Source organism: Cherax quadricarinatus, chromosome 13 (assembly GCF_038502225.1).
Source record: "Cherax quadricarinatus isolate ZL_2023a chromosome 13, ASM3850222v1, whole genome shotgun sequence".
Classification (NCBI taxonomy): domain Eukaryota; kingdom Metazoa; phylum Arthropoda; class Malacostraca; order Decapoda; family Parastacidae; genus Cherax; species Cherax quadricarinatus.
In genome coordinates, this window is record NC_091304.1 from 25807011 (window position 1) to 25825691 (window position 18681).

Below are 18681 nucleotides of genomic sequence, written 5' to 3' on the forward strand. Positions count from 1 at the left end.
ATATGTATGCATGAATATTTGTATATGTACTCATACCTATACATTACATATATACAGTACATGCATGCACACTCAACCCCCTGCAACTGCATACAGTATTTACATGCAGTCTGTTGATTAGAGAATTGTCCCTTATTGTTACAATCATGACCCAAGAATCTCTTCTTTATCAACCACACATGCCATTGTTAGCCACCCACTCCTCCCAGTTAGTCCATTACAGCCTCTCCTCAGTTAGCGATGTACTTGTTTACCGACCACTCGAACTTACTACCAGCTCTCCAACCAGTATGCGAACCTAAATAATGTATATCAGAGCTGATCCTCTATTTTGTTTATTACAGTAGCCCTTGTGGCTTAGCACGTCTTTTTGATTATAATAATAATAATGATAATAATAATAATGTTTATTACAGTATACAGTAAACTAATGTATAAACATTTAAAAATATGCCAGAATTGTTATAAGTGGTGAAAAGGTGACATTAAAAAACATCTAAAGATGGTTGACACAAAACCACTACTAGTAAATTGGGCTGCCCATTTAACGACCAATTCGCTTACTGACCTACTCTTAGGAACTGAGCCCCATCATTAAGTGAGGAGAGGCTGTATATACACAGAGCATTTACTCTGTATATAACGTTCAATTTGCTTGTATATATATGTGCATGCATACATCATGCATGTATACATAAGTACATTCATGCTTACATGTATACATTCATGCTTACATGTATACATTCATGCTTACATGCATATATTCATACATGTATACATGCATGCATTCATACATGCTTATATTTATATATATACATGTACATACATTGCTTGTTAAAGTATGCTGGATGCCTCCACGTAGTATATTTTATTGCTTAAATCTTACCCCATCCCGTTAAGCGTTTTAATGCAACAAAAATTAATGCCGTTGTGGCAACACACAGCAGGTGTCACAGGATCTCTAAGGCTACTTACTGGCTATTTGTTCAGTGTCTTCTAGGCTTGTGTGGTGGACAGATATGTGTCTGTTGTCTCCCTGTACTGTGTGGTCTGGAGTGCCGGGTTTGTGGGACATTTTTGGCTCTAGATAGATTCATATGGGCATGATTAAGTTGCTCACATGAGACAATTGAACAAATCACTGGATTACATAAAGCAGGCCATTAACCCTTTGACTGTTTTTGGTCGTATATACATCTTACGAGCCACCGTTTTTGACGTATGTATACTCATAAATTCTAGCGGCTTCAAGTCAAGCAGGAGAAAGCTAGTAGGCCCACATGTGAGAGAATGGGTCTGTGTGGTCAGTGTGCACCATATAAAAAAATCCTGCAGCACGCAGTACATAATGAGAAAAAAAAACTGGCATTTTTTTTTATTAAAATGCCGAATTTGTGGTCTATTTTTGTATAGTATTTATGGTTGTATTCTCGTTTTCTTGGTCTCATTTGATAGAATGGAAAACATATTATAGAAATAGAGGTGATTTTGATTGATTTTACTATGAAAAGAACTTTTGAAATGGAGCTCAAAGTAGGGAAAATGTTTGATTTTTGCCGATGTTCAAAAGATGTCATTTTACAATAAATGTCCAAGTAGCCATTCTGATATGCAGTCATGAATGGGTTGACATTATTTATACAATTATTACAATATTGCAATAGTCTGCATAACAGTAAATCTTCTATTTTTTGTTTGAATAAAAATTCAAAATAGAAAGCAAGAGTAATATCAGAGGGGCCTGGAGACATGACTGATGAACAAAGAAAATGTTATTTTAGAGCCAGGAATGTCTGCATTGTTCATTCTGGACCCTAGTTTGAAATTGTCATATTTTTTCATTTTTGTGAAATTGGCCAAATTGCAAATTTCTGATCACGTTATTGGGTAGTTGAAATCGGTAAATGGGCAGTTTCTTGTACTCAATCGATAGAAAAAATGGAGTTCTAAAGAAATAGCTATGAGTTTGGTCGACTGGAACATTGGAATTAGCCGAAAATAGGGCTCAAATTGGGTGAAATTGCCGATTCGTAAATATCACCAAGGTCGCTAACTTCGCGAGAGTGTAATTCCGTCAGTTTTCCGTCAAATTTTGTTCATTTGGTGTCGTTACAATTGGGAAAAGATTCTCTATCATTTCATAAGAATTTTTTTTTGGGGGGGTGGATTTTGTGACACCAGGAGGCACCTCAGGATTTGGGGTTGCAACAGTTAAGGGGTTAAGTGATGTATTTAGTAAAAGCCATTAGCGCGTGTGAACATTCAGTGAGGAATTGAGTTGGTTCTGTGACAGTGGTGATGATGACATGCAGACACCAAGAGCATGTCCAGGGAAGCCCAGACAAACAGTCCCACTTCCAGGCTCGAATTAATTTTTGTTGCACTGAAATGCCTAACAGGGTCAGGTAAAAGCCCAAAGTTATGCAAAGAATTTTGGACACAGACATTAGTGTACATGTGTACGGATTTGTAGGTATAAATTAGTTTTACCTCCATGATTCATGCTCATCTCATCAATTAATTATATATAGAAAAATATTCTGTGCTCTTTTTTTTTTTTTTTTTTTTGTCATATTAAATGTTTTTATCACCAAATGTCTTTGGTAATTCCATTCTATTTTAATATCTTGTATATTGTGAAGAACATGGTTTCCCTTTAAATTTATGATATTCATTTTAAAATTATAATTTTTTTTTTTTTTTTTTTTGCACTTTTTCATTTAAAAATCCTCGTATTCTTTTGTTTTAGTCGTCTGACTTTCTCATTCTGATTCGTGAATGCTGACCCTCCAAGATATAGTACTAATCTGTATATTATTTTCAGGTACTGTGATAAACCTCCACCATGCTTCCTCATGGACTTAGTATCATGCACACTTCCTATCATGTTTTTTCATACCGTACCTAGAATAGGTCAGTCATATTTTTGTTTATCTACTGTGATCAAATGTGCGTGCATGTGGGTGCACGCACATGCATGCATGTATGGATATGGGTGTATGTAATTACCTCTTTGTAGTTACAGGAATAGAGCTTTAACAAGCTCGTGGATTTGTCTGGTCTCTTGTAAATTTGTCGTAACAGTTTTCAAATTGCTTTTGACATGCACGATTTCTTTTCATACAATAACAACATTCTACAGTTCTATTTGTGAAGAAATATTTTCCAGTATTTCCATTACATTAATTAGTATATTCATAGGTTTAAAGTATGGCCTCTTTTATTGGCAGCACCAAAAATGCTCCTTGTCCAAGTTTTTGTACTTTTTATAATTTCAAATATTTCCTTAGGTTTTCTGAATAGAAGTTTCGAAGGTTGGTGGACAAATTTGGGAGGGTATGCAAGAGAAGGAAATCAATAACAAGGTAATGAGGATAACAAATGATTTATGTAAAGAAAGATTGGATATCAGATTGGGAGAAGAACAAATGGAGGAAGTGAATGTGTTCAGATATGAGGGAGTGGATTTGTCTTTGGACGGATATATGAAAGACGAGGAGAACTAGGATTGATGAGGGGAAGATGGGTGGTGCATTGAGGCATCTGGAGACAAAGAATATTATCCATGGAGGCAAAAAGGGGAATGTATAAGAGTATAATGGTAAAGGCCGACCATCACTAATGTGGCATCATTGCAACCTGTAGAGTGCTAGTTTAGTGATTACTGGATCAGTGTTGGCCAACCTGTACCATTTCTCTCCATGGCGTCCACTTGCATAGCCAAAATTAGTGCCGGATTAGAAATGAAACCATGTTAGTGGCTGCCGGATCAGTGATGGCTGACCTGTACCAACACTTACCTGGGTATGAAGCATGGGTTGTGAATGTTGCAGCAAGGAGGAGGCTGGAGGCAGTAGAGATGTGTTTGAGAATAATGTGTGATGTAATATTATGCAGGGAATTTGTAGCTTGGAGATTAGGAGGAGGTATGGAGTTACTAAAAGTACATTATACATATTATATATTAACACATCAGCCATCTTCCACCAAGGCAGGGTGGCCCAAAAAAGAAAAACTTTCATCATTCACTCCATCATTGTCTTGCTAGAGGCGTGCTTACACTGCACTTAAAAAACTGCAACATTAACACCCCTCCTTCAGAATGCAGACACTGTACTTCCCATCTCCAGGACTCAAGTCCGGCCTGCCGGTTTCCCTGAATCGTTTCATAAATATTACCTTGCTCGCACTCCAACAGCACATCAAGTCCTCAAAACCATTTGTCTCCATTTGCTCCTATCTAACATGCTCACACATATTTGCTGGAATTCCAAGCCCTTCGCACACAAAACCTCCTCTACCCCCTCCCTCCAGCCTTTCCTAGGTCGATCCCTACCCCGCCTTCCCTCCACTACAGATTTATACATTCTCGAAGTCATCCTATTTTGTTCCATTCTCTCTACATGTCCGAACCACCTCAACAACCCTTCCTCAGCCCTCTGGACAACAGTTTTGGCAATCCCGCACCTCCTCCTAACTTCCAAACTACAAATTCTCTGCATTATATTCACACCACACATTGCTCACAGACATAACATCTCCACTGCTTCCAGCCTTCTTTTTGTTGCAACATTCACCATCCATGTTTCAAACCCATATAAGAGTGTTGGTATAACTATACTCTCATATATTACCCTCTTTGGTTCCATGGACATAGTTCTTTGTCTCCACAGACTCCTAAGTGCACCATTCACCTTTTTCTCCTCATTAATTCTATGATTCACCTCATCTTTCATAGACCTATCTGCTGATACGTCCACTCCTAAATATCTGAATACATTCACCTCCTCCATACTCTCTCCCTTCAATCTGATATCCAATATTTTGTCATTTAATTTTTTTGTTATCCTCATTACCTTTCTCTTTCCTATATTCAATTTTAATTTTCTTCTTTTACATATCCTACCAAACTCATCCACCAACCTCTGCAACTTCTCTTCAGAATCTTCCAAAAGCATAGCGTCATCAGCAAAGAGTAACTGTGACAACTCCCACTCTGTGTTAGATTCTTTATCTTTTAACCCCACACCTCTTGCCAACACCTGAGAATTCACTTGTCTTACAGTCCCATCTATAAATAAGTATATTGAACAACCATGGTTACATCACAAATCCCTGTGTAAGGCCTACGTTTACTGAGAAATAATCTCCCTCTCTCCTACATACTCTACCCTGAGCCTCACTCGCCTCGTAAAAGCTCTTCACTGCTTTCAGTAACCAACCTCCTGTTCCATTCATTTTCAACATCTGCTACATTGTTCCCCTATCCACCCTGTCATATGCCTTTCCAAATCCATAATGCCACTAAAACCTCTTTACCCTTATCTAAATACTGTTCACCTATATGTTTCATTGTAAATACTTGGTCTACACCCCTCCCTACCTTTCCTAAAACCTCCTTGTTCATCTGCTATCCTACTCTCCATCTTACTCTTTATTTTTTCAGTTCTACCATTCACTTTACCAGGTATACTCGACTGACTTATTCCGCTATAATTTTTGCACTCTCCTTTGCACCCTTTGCCTCTATACAAAGGAACTATGCATGCTCTCTGCCGGTCCATAGGTACCTTACCCTCTTACATACATTTATTAAATAAAAGCACCAACCACTCCAAAACTATATCTCCACCTGCTTTTAACATTTCTATCTTTATCCCATCAATCCCTGCTGCCTAACCCCCTTTCATTCTACCCACTGCCACACAAACTTCCTCCACACTCACAACTGGCTCTTCCTCACTTGTATAAGACGTTATTCCCCTTGGAAGGGGTGGAGATTTGTATTTGAGGAAAGGCAGGGTAGGGATTGCCATAGAAAGGCTGGAGGTGAGGGTAAAGGAGGTTTTGTGTGAGAGGGGCTTGGACATCCAGCAGGTATGTTTGAGCATGGTGTGGAAGCTGGCGTCGGAGATGCTGTGTGTTTAAGCTAAGTTTGTAGTTGTGTACTCCTTTTGTTTAACCATCTCAAGCCATAGGCTCTTCTATGGCTTACCTGTATGTTCACCTAGGCTCTGACATGGTCAGGGTGCTGTGGGATGAGTGAGGAAATAAGAAATGGGGTTTGTAGTGGAGTAGTGACGGCCTGGCGCTGACTAGGCCTAGTGGTTATGGTGGCTGGACCTCCAGCCAGCTGTTTCTTGTGTACCCTCATTTGGGCGTTTAGGATTAAGGTGTGTCTAGAGCGTGTATATAATGTTATGCTGAATAAATAGATATATTTTCCTAACTGGGATTTTTACCACACCATGGTAGCATTTTGTGAAGGGATTTGCGGAAACAGCTTAACCAGACTTAAGTCCTGGAGGTGGGAAGTATAGTGCCTGCACTCTTGAAGGAGAGGTTGGGATATTTACAATTTGGGGGGGCATCTGAACTGTAGTATTGGCATGCCTCTGACAAGATTGTGATGGAGTGGATGATGGTGAAAGTGTTTCTTCTTTTGAGTCACTTAGGTGGGATTGTCCGGTGTGTTAAAAATAAAATATTTTTCCTATTTTTGATATTCATTATGTTGCTTATCATGATAATTACATTTTAAGCATGTTTTAGGTATAAACACAATACTTCACCAGAATGTACCAATTATTCTCCTTGACATACTAAGTAATATGCAAGAATTGCGAAGAAGCGTCACAGGATGCAAACAACCTCAAGGGGTGACCGTCTCTTATGTGTATGGTTTGATTAAAACTTACAAGCCCGGTTTTCCAGCAAGACCTTTCATTAGCTCTGTAGGATTGGCCACTTACGATTTGTTAAAATGGTTGGTAAACGTATTAAATCTTACGTATTAAATCAGAAGCTCACATTAAAAATAATGTTCTTCTTACTGACACTGTAAAATGTTAACGTGTCTAATGATTTTATGCTAGTAAGTTTTGATGTCACAGCTTTGTTCACCCGTGTACCTGTCCCTGATTTGTTACTTTATCTGGAGGAGGAACTAGATGAGTTTCCCATGCCACTTGATAAGAATATTATTATTGGGTTGATTATGTTGTGTGGGGTTGTTTGCAAGTTTGAGTTTAAAAGGAAATACTATTATCAAAGGCAGGGAATGACTGGAAAATCCATTATCTCCCCTATTGAGCAGTTTGTTTGTGGAGTTTTTTAAGACTAAACTGTTGAAAGATATTCTGCCCCATGAAGCTAAGTGGTTCAGATATGTGGATGACATCTTGTGTCTTTGGCCAAATTATGTGGATTCAATGCATTTTTACCGAGACTTAACTCTCTTGTCCCCTCTATTAATTTTACCATAGAGAAAGACATGGACTTCCATTTTTAGATGTTCTGATCCACAGAGTCGATAGAATGTTTAAGTTTACAGTAGGAAGGCCACAAACTTGTGTTCATACATCCACTACTACTCCAGTCATGAAACTAGAGTAAAAAGAAGTGCATTTCTCATTATGTTTTTGAGAGCTTGTAGTGTGTGTAGCCCTGAGTTGTTAGATGAGGAAATTAGAAAAATCTTTGACATTGCTACAAAACTGTGTTACCCTAAGGAGTTTGTGGAGACTGCTTTGTTGACAGCTAGAAAAACTTATCATAAGACTGAACCTAGAATAACTTCTCATAACAAGGACATGCTTATTCTGGCATACAATGAGAATTTATCAGTTCTGCTGAATGCCCTAAAGAGACTCAATATACAAGTTTTTTTTTTTTAAGAATTCACGGACAGTTAAGAGTATGCTGATAAAGAATTATCCAAAATATGGTGTAGGTGGTGTTTACAGGTTTGGGTGCCAAGGATGCAACCATTCCTATGTTAGGCAGATGGGCAAACCTTAAAATATTAGAATTACACAACATCAGTATTCAGTAAGGACAGTTCAAGAATCTAGTTCAGTATTCAACCACACACAAATTTGTAATAATCCAGCTAAGTGGGCTGAGGCAAAGGTCATTGTCCTATGTACTTCATGACTTGAAAGAAATATTCTTGAGTCTGCAATTATTAAACATGATAAACTTTCATTATTTAACCCTTAAACTGTCCAAACGTATATATACGTTCTCTTGCGTTGTGCCCCAAACGTATATATACGTTTCATTTTCATTCATTCAAAATTGGTGTGATAGGCCTGAGTCGCCTAGACATGAGAATGGGTGTGCGCACTCAGTGTGCGCCGTATGAAAAAAAATTGGGAACGCCTGGGTACCACATGGTAGGTCCAGTTACATTCAGCTCCATCTTGGGTCAGCATCATGGCACATCCTCCTGATTCACTCACGCCTTGTCGTATTAACACGCTGCTATTCGAGGAAAGTGATATAGATCGTGAGTTTAGCGGATTTCACACCAATGGGGCCAGTAATATTCAAGGAATTAGTGAAAATGTCGACAATAACCCAGATGACCCTCAGCCCATCACCTTTGGGGTAGCCACACCTGTCCTAGGGCCAAGCACCTCTGGGATAGCCAGTGTGCCCACAGCAGACCCTAGGCCAAGCACTTCTGGGGTGGCCAGTGTGACCACACAAGACCCTGGGCCAAGCACCTCTGGAGTGGCGAGTGTTAATCATAGGCAACTTCACAAGAGGAAACTATCATTTTCCCGGTGTTTTAGTGATAGTGAAAGTGATGTAAGTGACGATGAGATTGGTTTTACGCCATTCGAGGATTTGTCTAGAGATAGTGAAGTTCATTATTCACCAGTGAAGCGTACTTTTAGGCGTCATCATCTGTGTTCAGGCAGTGTGCCATATGCAGTCCCCAAGGGCCATGGCAGGTCACGATCCAAAACCCCAGCCACTGATAGTGAAAGTGATCATGAAAGCGAGTATACGGGGATGGAGGAAGTAGTGGTGGGTGGCACGGTGCCTGCACCACATGGCGCAGTGGGTGGACAGACAAAGGACTGCTCGGCATCCCCTCAACCATGTGCTGCCTCCACTCCTATCCCTCCTCCTGCTCCCCCTTGCCCTGTGCCACAGGTCCACCCTGCACCATGTGATTGTGAGTGGAACTGGACACAAAGTATATTCGTGCCACAGCTTTGTGATTTTGATGTGAGTGGAAGTGGTATCCAGCCAGAATGTTCCCTAACAAATGCGTCTACAGAGTTAGACTATTTCCAGTTGTACTTTGACGAGCCTATAATGACCTTGATAGTGACCCAGACAAACAATTATTACCGATATGTTATGGATAACACAGCAGAGGTTGGAGAATTGTCACGGCTGCACAGGTGGAAAGACACAACAGTGGCTGAAATGCATTTATTCCTTGCCACTGTCATGCTTATGCCACATATCTATAAGAACAATATACATAATTACTGGTCCACAGACCACTTCATCAGTACTCCAGTTTACCGTGACCTCCTTCCCTGCAACAGATTCACTCTGTTGCTACGAATGTTGCACTTCTCAGACAGAAATATGTCAAACAGAAATGACTTTTTATACAAAATCGGGGAAGTGTTTATGTATTTAGAGCAGAAATTCAGTGCATTCTTTTATCCCTTCATGAACATTGTTGTTGACGAGTCCTTGATTCTGTTCAAGGGACGCATGTCATTCAAGCAATATATACCGAGCAAATGTAATCGCTTTGGTATAAAACTTTTTGTTATGTGTGACTGTGAGAGTGGTCTTGTGTTGGATGTTATTGTATACACCGGGAGAAACACACTTGATGATGACAGACGGATGTTGGGCATTTCCGGTGATATTGTTCGCAGGATGATGGAACCATACCTTGGCAAGGGCCATACATTGTACACAGACAACTGGTATACATGCCCTATGCTCACTGATTTCGTACGTGTGAACAATACTGATATATGTGGAACAGCGAGAAGGAATAGAAAACATATGCCAAGGTTCAGTGGAGGCAGTGTTGAAGGTGCAGTGCAAGTGTTTCATGCTAATAACATCATGGCACTGACGTGGCATGACAAACAGGACGTGACATTGATGTCAACCATCCACAGAAACAAGATAGTACAAACAGACAGACTGAGCAGATTCAACAAAGAACCTGTTGTAAAGCCAGCTGTTGTCGTGGACTGCACGAACAGTATGCGACTAGTTGACAAGTGTGACATGATGATAAGGTTTGTTGACTGTGTATGTAGGAGTCGCAAGTGGTATATAAAACTGTTTTTTCACTTTGTAGACATTGCAGTGCTCAATGCATTCAATATGTACAAAATAAAGACTGGAAAACGACAATGTTTTGCAGAATTCTCTCTGAATGTTGTCAAACAGATAGCAAGAAAGTATGGTACCACACCTGTACCTGCCCCTCAACAGCAACTTGTCCCACAACCACAGCCAGTGGGGGAAGTGCCAGACTGAATCATTCCTAACTGTCACTATCTGGTACCAATACCACCTACCCCAAAGAAGAATTCCCAGAAAAAGTGTGTTGTGTGTGCTACCACCAAAAAACAACCCCAACTGCGGAAGGACACACGATTCATTTGTCACCAGTGTGGGGTGGCACTCTTTATGAATCCAGGCTTCATGGAGTATCATACAGTTGTGGAATTCTAGAAACATAAGTGGGACATGTAAATACTTGTATATAGCTGTAGATAATAGAATGTGATTCAGCCAGGTGTGCAAAATCACCTGTTAGTGTGTACATGTGTTTATGACAGTACAGTGGACCCCCGGTTAACGATATTTTTTCACTCCAGAAGTATGTTCAGGTGCCAGTACTGACCGAATTTGTTCCCATAAGAAATATTGTGAAGTAGATTAGTCCATTTCAGACCCCCAAACATACACGTACAAACGCACTTACATAAATACATTTACATAATTGGTCGCATTCGGAGGTAATCGTTATGCGGGGGTCCACTGTATAATAATAATTTTGTATATAATATTGGTGTATAAACAACATTTGGCATTGAAATCAAAAGATTTACTCTGAAACATAATTATCATATCATGAAAACCAAGAAAATGGAAAAAAAAAATGGAAGGAAACATTAAATATGTAGAATTTCTGCAAGCGTCAGCTCTCTATGTTGCTGTCAGGTGATCGCCAAGTGCCAACTTCGTGGCCTCGTATCTCGGTAAGTACTGACCCTAATTTTTTTTTATTCTAAATCACTTAAAAAAATGTGCTCTTTTTTTTCTATAAAAAAAATTATTATTATTTTTTTTTTTTTTTCAAAATATTCAGGGGGGCTGCGCAAGTGAACATACATATACATTAGGACCGTTTAAGGATTAATGGTAGTTGTGGGTTATTCATGCTCATTTCATTTATAATTGAGGCTATTGTGCACAATCTGAAACCTGTTTCTTATATGAATGGCCTGGATTGTCTTAAGTGTCAGGGTTCCATGAATAGGGATTAGGAGGGGGGTGCTCTTCCTGGTGAGGCTTGATCTGTGTCTACCCACTAGGCATTACCTTAGATTTCGTTTTCCTTAATTGTTGTGGAATTTTCCCCAAGATAAATACCAGACACAGCTTTATTCAGAATATAAAGTCCTTGATATTTCTGAAGTCCGACTGTTAATCTTGATAATCATTATGTTACCAATGTTAATTTTGCTAATTACTAAATTATCTTTGCTTTTGGTCTGATTTTTCTGTTCCTATAATACTTAAGCCTTTCACAGTCGGTCCCATAATATTATGGGTTTGAAGCCAGTGTCGGTCCCATAATACTATGCCAAAATTCTAGCGACTTCCAATCTTGTGGGAGATAGCTGGTAGGCCTACATATGAAAGAATGAGTCTGAGTGGTCAGTGTGCAATGTATAAAAAAATCTTGCAGCACACAGTGCATAATGAGGAAAAAAAAACTTAGACCGTGTTTTTGGTTTAAAACAGTGATCTTGCGGTATATTTTTGTATGGTGTTTATAGTTGTATTCTTGTTTTCTTGGTCTCATTTCATAGAATGGAAGATATATTACAGAAATAGAGATGATTTTGAATGGTTTACAGACTAAAAGTAGCTTGAAAATGAGCTCAAAGTAGCGAAAATGTTCGATTTTTGACGATGTTCAAGAGTAAACAAATCACTCCGTGCTTCCAATACACGTCAACTGGTGGGTCTGATATGCTTTCACAAATGTGCTGATATTATTTATACCATTTTTACAATAAAGCAATAGTCTGCATAACAGTAACTCTATTTTTTGTGTGAATAAAAATTCAAAATGGAAAGCAAGTGTAATATAAGAGGGACCTGGAGATGTGACTAATGAATAGAGAAAATGTTATATTAGTGCTAGGAATGTTTGCATTATTTATTCTGGACCCTATTTTTAAATTGACCTTGAATTTTGTATGAAATTGGCCAGATTACAAATTTCCAATCACTTTATTGGGTAGTTGAAATAGGTAAATGGGCAGCTTCTTGTGCTCAGTTGGTAGAACAAAAGGAGTGCTAGGGAAATGGCTATGATTATAGTTGACTGGAACACTGGAATTGACCCAAAATAGGGCTCAGTGGGTGAAATCGCCAGTGCGTAAATATAGCCGAGACCTCTAACTTAGCGAGAGTGTAATTCCATGAGTTTTCCATCAAATGTTGTACTTTTGGTTTCATTGCCATTAGGAAAAGATTCTCTTATTTCACAAGAGAAAATAATTTTTTTTTTTAAATTCTTCGACACTGTGACAAGTTTACGAGCATGGGTCTCAACAGTGAAACAGTTAACCCTTTGACTGTCGACGTCGTATATATACATCTTACGAGGTACCGTGTTTGACGTATATATACAGTGGACCCCCGCATAGCGACCTTAATCCGTGCAAGAGGGCTGGCTGTTATGCGAAATGTTCGGTATGCGAATGAATTTTCCCCATAAGAAATAATGGAAATCAAATTAATCCGTGCAAGACACCCAAAAGTATGAAAAAAAAAATTTTTTACCACAGGAAATGTTAATTTTAATACACACAAACTGAAAAAGGCATGCACAATTACATGACACTTACTTTTATTGAAGATCTGGTGATGATTGATGGGATGGGAGGAGGGGAGAGAGAGTGTTAGTGTTTAGAAGGGGAATCCCCTTCCATTAAGACTTGAGGTGTCGAGTCCTTTTCTGGGGTTACTTCCCTTCTTCTTTTAATGCCACTAGGACCAGCTTCAGAGTCACTGGACTTCTTTCGCACAACATATCTGTCCATAGTGGCCTGTACCTCTCGTTCCTTTATGATTTGTCTAAAGTGGTTCACAACATTGTCATTGTAACAGTCACCAGCACGGCTTGCAATAGCTGTGTGAGGGTGATTTTCATCAAAAAAGGTTTGCACTTCAAGCCATTTTGCACACATTTCCTTAATCTTTGTAGTAGGCAATTCCTTCAATTTCTCTCTCCCCTCCTCTGAACCAGTTTCCTCAGGTCTGGCCTCTTGCTCTTGAAGTTGATCTATCAGCTCATCAGTGGTTAGTTCTTCATTGTCCTCCTCCACCAACTCTTCCACATCCTCCCCACTAACCTCCAACCCCAAGGACTTCCCCAATGCCACAATTGATTCCTCAACTGGTATACTCCTCTCAGGGTTAGCCTCAAACCCTTCAAAATCCCTTTTGTCTACACATTCTGGCCACAGTTTCTTCCAAACAGAGTTCAAGGACTTCTTAGTCACTCCCTCCCAAGCCTTACCTATAAGGTTTATACAATTGAGGATATTAAAGTGATCTCTCCAAAACTCTCTTAGAGTCAGTTGAGTTTCTGAGGTCACTACAAAGCACCTTTCAAACAGAGCTTTTGTGTACAGTTTTTTGAAGTTTGCAATAACCTGCTGCTCCATGGGCTGCAGGAGAGGAGTGGTATTAGGAGGCAAAAACTTCACCTTAATGAAGCTCGTGTCCCCATAAAGTCGCTCTGCCACGTCTGTAGGATGACCAGGGGCATTGTCTAACACCAGGAGGCACTTAAGTTCTAATTTCTTTTCAGTTAGGTAATCTTTGACATTGGGGGCAAATGCATGGTGAAACCAGTTATAGAAAAAGTCCCTAGTGACCCATGCCTTACTGTTTGATCTCCACAGCACACACAAATTATCCTTGAGGACATTCTTTTGCCTGAACGCTCTGGGAGTTTCAGAGTGATACACTAATAAAGGCTTAACTTTGCAATCACCACTAGCATTGGAACACATCAACAAAGTAAGCCTGTCTTTCATAGGCTTATGTCCTGGGAGTGCCTTTTCTTCCTGAGTAATGTAGGTCCTGCTTGGCATTGTCTTCCAAAACAGGCCTGTTTCATCACAATTAAACACTTGTTCAGGTTTCAGTCCTTCAGTTTCTATGTACTCCTTGAATTCCTGCACATATTTTTCAGCCGCTTTGTGGTCCGAACTGGCAGCCTCACCATGCCTTATCACACTATGTATGCCACTACGCTTCTTAAATCTCTCAAACCAACCTTTGCTGGCCTTAAATTCACTCACATCATCACTAGTTGCAGGCCTTTTTTTAATTAAATCCTCATGCAACTTCCTAGCCTTTTCGCTTATGATAGCTTGAGAAACGCTATCTCCTGCTAGCTGTTTTTCATTTATCCACACCAATAAGAGTCTCTCAACATCTTCCATCACTTGCGATCTCTGTTTCGAAAACACAGTTAAACCTTTGGCAAGAACAGCTTCCTTGATTGCCTTTCTGTTGCCCACAATAGTAGAGATGGTTGATTTGGGTTTCTTGTACAACCTGACCAGGTCGGTGATACGCACTCCACTTTCATACTTATCAATGATCTCTTTCTTCATCTCTATTGGAATTCTAACCCTTATTGCTGTAGGGTTGGAACTAGAAGCTTTCTTGGGGCCCATGGTCACTTATTTTCCAGAAACAGCACCGAAAACACTGTAATAATACGAAATATTCCGATTGTATGCTTGAATGTTACCGCGGAGGCTGGCTGGTAAACAATGCCACCGGCGGAACATATGAGGCTGGCTCAGGCCGCACATTGGACGCGTCTCGGACGAAGGGCGCTGAGCGGGTTTTTGGGTGGTATGCGAGGCAAAATTTTAGCGATCAAAGCGTCTGGTATGCGGATTGTCCGTTATGCAAGGCATCCGGTATGCGGGGGTCCACTGTACTCATAAATTCTAGTGGCTTCAAATTAAGCAGGAGAAAGCTGGTAGGCCCACATGTGAGAGAATGGGTCTGTGAGGTCAGTGTGCACCATATAAAAAAAATCTTGGAGCATGCAGTGCATAATGAGAAAAAAAAAAACTCCGACCGTTTTTTTTAATTAAAATGCCGACTTTGAGGTCTATTTTCGTATAGTATTTATAGATGTATTCTCATTTTCTTGGTCTCATTTGATAGAATGGAAAACATATTATAGAAATAGAGGTGATTTTGATTGAGTTTTATAAAAAGAACCTGGAAATGGAGCTCAAAGTAGGGGAAATGTTTGATTTTTGCCGATGTTCAAAAGTAAACAAATGATGTCATTATCCAATAAATGTCCAACTAGCCATTCTAATATGCAGTCATGAATGGGTTGATGTTATTTATACAATTATTACAGTATTGCAATAGTCTGCATAACAGTAAATCTTCTATTCTTTGTTTGAATAAAAATTCAAAATAGAAAGCAAGAGTAATATCAGAGAGGCTTGGAGAGGTGACTGATGAACAAAGAAAATGTTATTTTGGAGCCGGGAATGGCTGCATTGTTCATTCTGGACCGTATTTTGAAATTGTCATATCCTTTAATTTTCGTTAAATTGGCCAAATTGCAAATTTCTGACCACGTTATTGGGTAGTTGAAATCGGTAAATGGGCAGTTTCTTGTACTCAATCGATAGAAATAGTGGAGTTCAGAAGAAATAGCTACGAGTTTGGTCGACTGGAACAATGGAATTAGCCAAAAATAAGGGTTAAAGTGGGCGACATCGCCGATTTGTAAATATCGCCGAGGTCGCTAACTTCGCGAGAGCGTAATTCCGTCAGTTTTCCATCAAATTTCGTGTTTTTGGTGTCATTACAATCAGGAAAACATTCTCTATCATTTCGTAAAAAAAATTTTTTTTTTTTTTTTTTTTTTTTTTGAAATTTTGCGAGATCAGGAGACACTTCAGGATTGGGGGTTGCAACAGTCAAGGGGTTAATGTCTTTGGCACTAGGCACTTGTTGTGCCTGGGTTACTGAATGTTTTCTCTGCACCACCTTCAGTCTTAGCTACGTGTCCCTTGGAACAATTTTGCTGAGATTTCTTACTCATTTCTGCAACTTTGCAACCTCCTGATGATGTGTTGATTGCAGCAAGAAAAGCCTAGAGGTATTATTCATCTCCTCCATGCTTGTTTTCCATACTGAGTAGTATATAAGAAATCATTATCTTGCTTATCAGTATCTTTTGAAACCCTTGAAAGATTGGCCAAGATGGTTGGTTACTGCAAAATTTGTATTATTTTCTGGTGACGAATTGTTAAATATTGTAATTTCAGTATTTTTCTATATTCCGTTTTTTAAATTTTATTACATAAGCTGTGATCGTTATAGGGCCTATTGATACTCAGGGGTTGATCCAGAAATTTTAAGTGTGCTAGGGAACTCATTGGATTGTGCTCACTGGCTGATAAACAGCGTGGCACATTGAGTGTTGGGTCGCTGTTGCTGGTGGATGCATTCGGGACGAATGACTGTTAACCCTTTGAGGGTCGACAGGCCCTCTCCGAAACTCGTTCTCAGGGTCGGCCAAATTTAAAAAAAAAAAAAAATTATTTTCTCTTATGAAAAGATAGAGAATCTTTTCCCGATCATAACGACACCAAAAGTTTGAAATTTGATAGAAAACTTACGGAATTATGCTCTCGCAAAGTTAGCGGTCTCGGCGATGTTTACGGATCGGCGATTTTGCCCACTTTGAGCCCCATTTTCGGCCAATTTCACTGTACTAGTCGACAAAAAACATGAATATTTCGCTAGATCTCCATTTTTTCTATCGAATGGGTGCAAGAAACCACCCATTTATAAATTCAACTATCCAGTACAGTGGTCAGAATTTAGCAATTTTGCCAATTTCACACAAATTTCAAAAGATGCCAATTTCGGAATAGGGTCCAGAATAAACAAGAAAGACATTCCTGGCACTAAAATGACATTTCCTCTAGTCATTAGTCATGTCTCAAGGCCCCTCTTATATTCTTTTGCTTTCCACTTTGAATTTTTATTCTCACAAAAAATATAAGATTTACTGTTATGCAGACTACTGCATTAGTGTAAAAAATGGTATAAATATTATTGGTGCACTTGTGAAAGAATATTAGACTCACCAGTTGACGTGTATTGCACGCTTGGCACGATTTGTTTACTTTTGAAGTTTGGTAAAAATCGAACATTTCTGCTACTTTGAGCTCAATTTCAAGGCACCTTTCATTGTAAAACCAGTCAAAATCATCTCAATTTCAGTAATATGTCTTCCATTCTATAAAATGAGACCAAGAAAACTAGAATACAACAATAAATACCATACGAAAATACACTGCAAAGTCGCTGATTTATTAAAAAAAAATGGAAAAAGTTTTTTTTTTCTCATTATGCACCGTTTGCTGCAGGATTTTTTTTAGACTGTGCACACTGACCACATAGACCCATTCTTTCATATGAAGGCCTACCAGCTTTCTCCCACTAGATTTGAGGTCGCTAGAATTTATGAGTACTAGTACGTCAAAAACCCCTACGCGTAAGACGTACTAGTACGACGAAAACCCTCAAAGGGTTAATAAGCTCAATGACGATCACAGAGCCAATATTTTGATGAAAAAAAAGTTACTATTTCCAAATATTACGAAATCTGATTACTACAATATCCTGGGGTCCACTGTGTGTTTGTGTGTGTGTGTGTGTGTGTGTTTTTCTTAACAGGTCAGTCATCTCCCACTGAAGCAGGGTGACACAAAAAGAAAGAAAAAATACTTTTATCATCATTCAGCACTTTCACCTCACTCATACATAATCACTGTTTTTGCAGAGGTACTCAGAATGCAACAGTTTGGAAGCATATACTTATAAAGATACACAACATACCCCTCCAAACTGCCAGTATACCAAACCCCCCCTTTAAAGTGCAGGCATTGTACTTCCCATTTCCAGGACTCAAGTCTGGCTATATAAAAATAACTGGTTTCCTTGAATCCCTTCACTAAATATTACCCTGTTCACACTCCAACAGCTTGTCAGGTCCAAAATACCATTTGTCTCCATTCACTCCTATCTAACCTGCTCATGCACGCTTGCTGGAAGTCCAACCCTTTGCCCACAAAACCTCCTTTACCCCCTTCCTCCAACCTTTTTGAGGACGACCCCTACCCCGCCTTCCTTCCCCTACAGATTTATACGTGCTCCATGTCATTCTACTTTGATCCATTCTCTCTAAATGACCAGTCCACCTCAACAACCCCTCTTCAGCCCTCTCACTAATACTTTTATTACCTCCACACCTTCTAATTTCCACACTCCAAATTCTCTGCATAATATTTACACCACACATTACCCTTAGACAGAACATCTCCACTGCCTCCAACCACCACCTCGCTGGAGCATTTACAACCTAAGCTTCTCACCCACATAAGAGTGTTAGCAACACTATACTTTCATACATTCCTTTCTTTGCCTCTATGGATAACGTTTTTTGTCTCCACATATACCTCAGTGCACCACTCACCTTTTTTTCTTCATCAGTTCTATGGTTAACCTCATCCTTCATAAACCTATCCGCTGGCA

The 18681-nt window shown here is 39.4% G+C and overlaps 1 protein-coding gene across 9 annotated transcripts in view; it reads left to right on the top strand.

Moving 5' to 3' along the window:
- LOC128688712 (protein Gawky) overlaps positions 1–2961 on the top strand; it is a 288268-nt gene extending 285307 nt beyond the window's left edge. For all 9 annotated transcript variants that reach the window (XM_070084602.1, XM_070084599.1, XM_070084598.1 and 6 more), the window contains one exon: positions 2825–2961. In XM_070084602.1, coding sequence (XP_069940703.1) covers positions 2825–2833 — 9 coding nt within the window. In that variant the 3' untranslated portion in view covers positions 2834–2961. The remainder of the gene's footprint in view (positions 1–2824) is intronic.
- The last annotated feature ends 15720 nt before the right edge of the window (positions 2962–18681 follow it).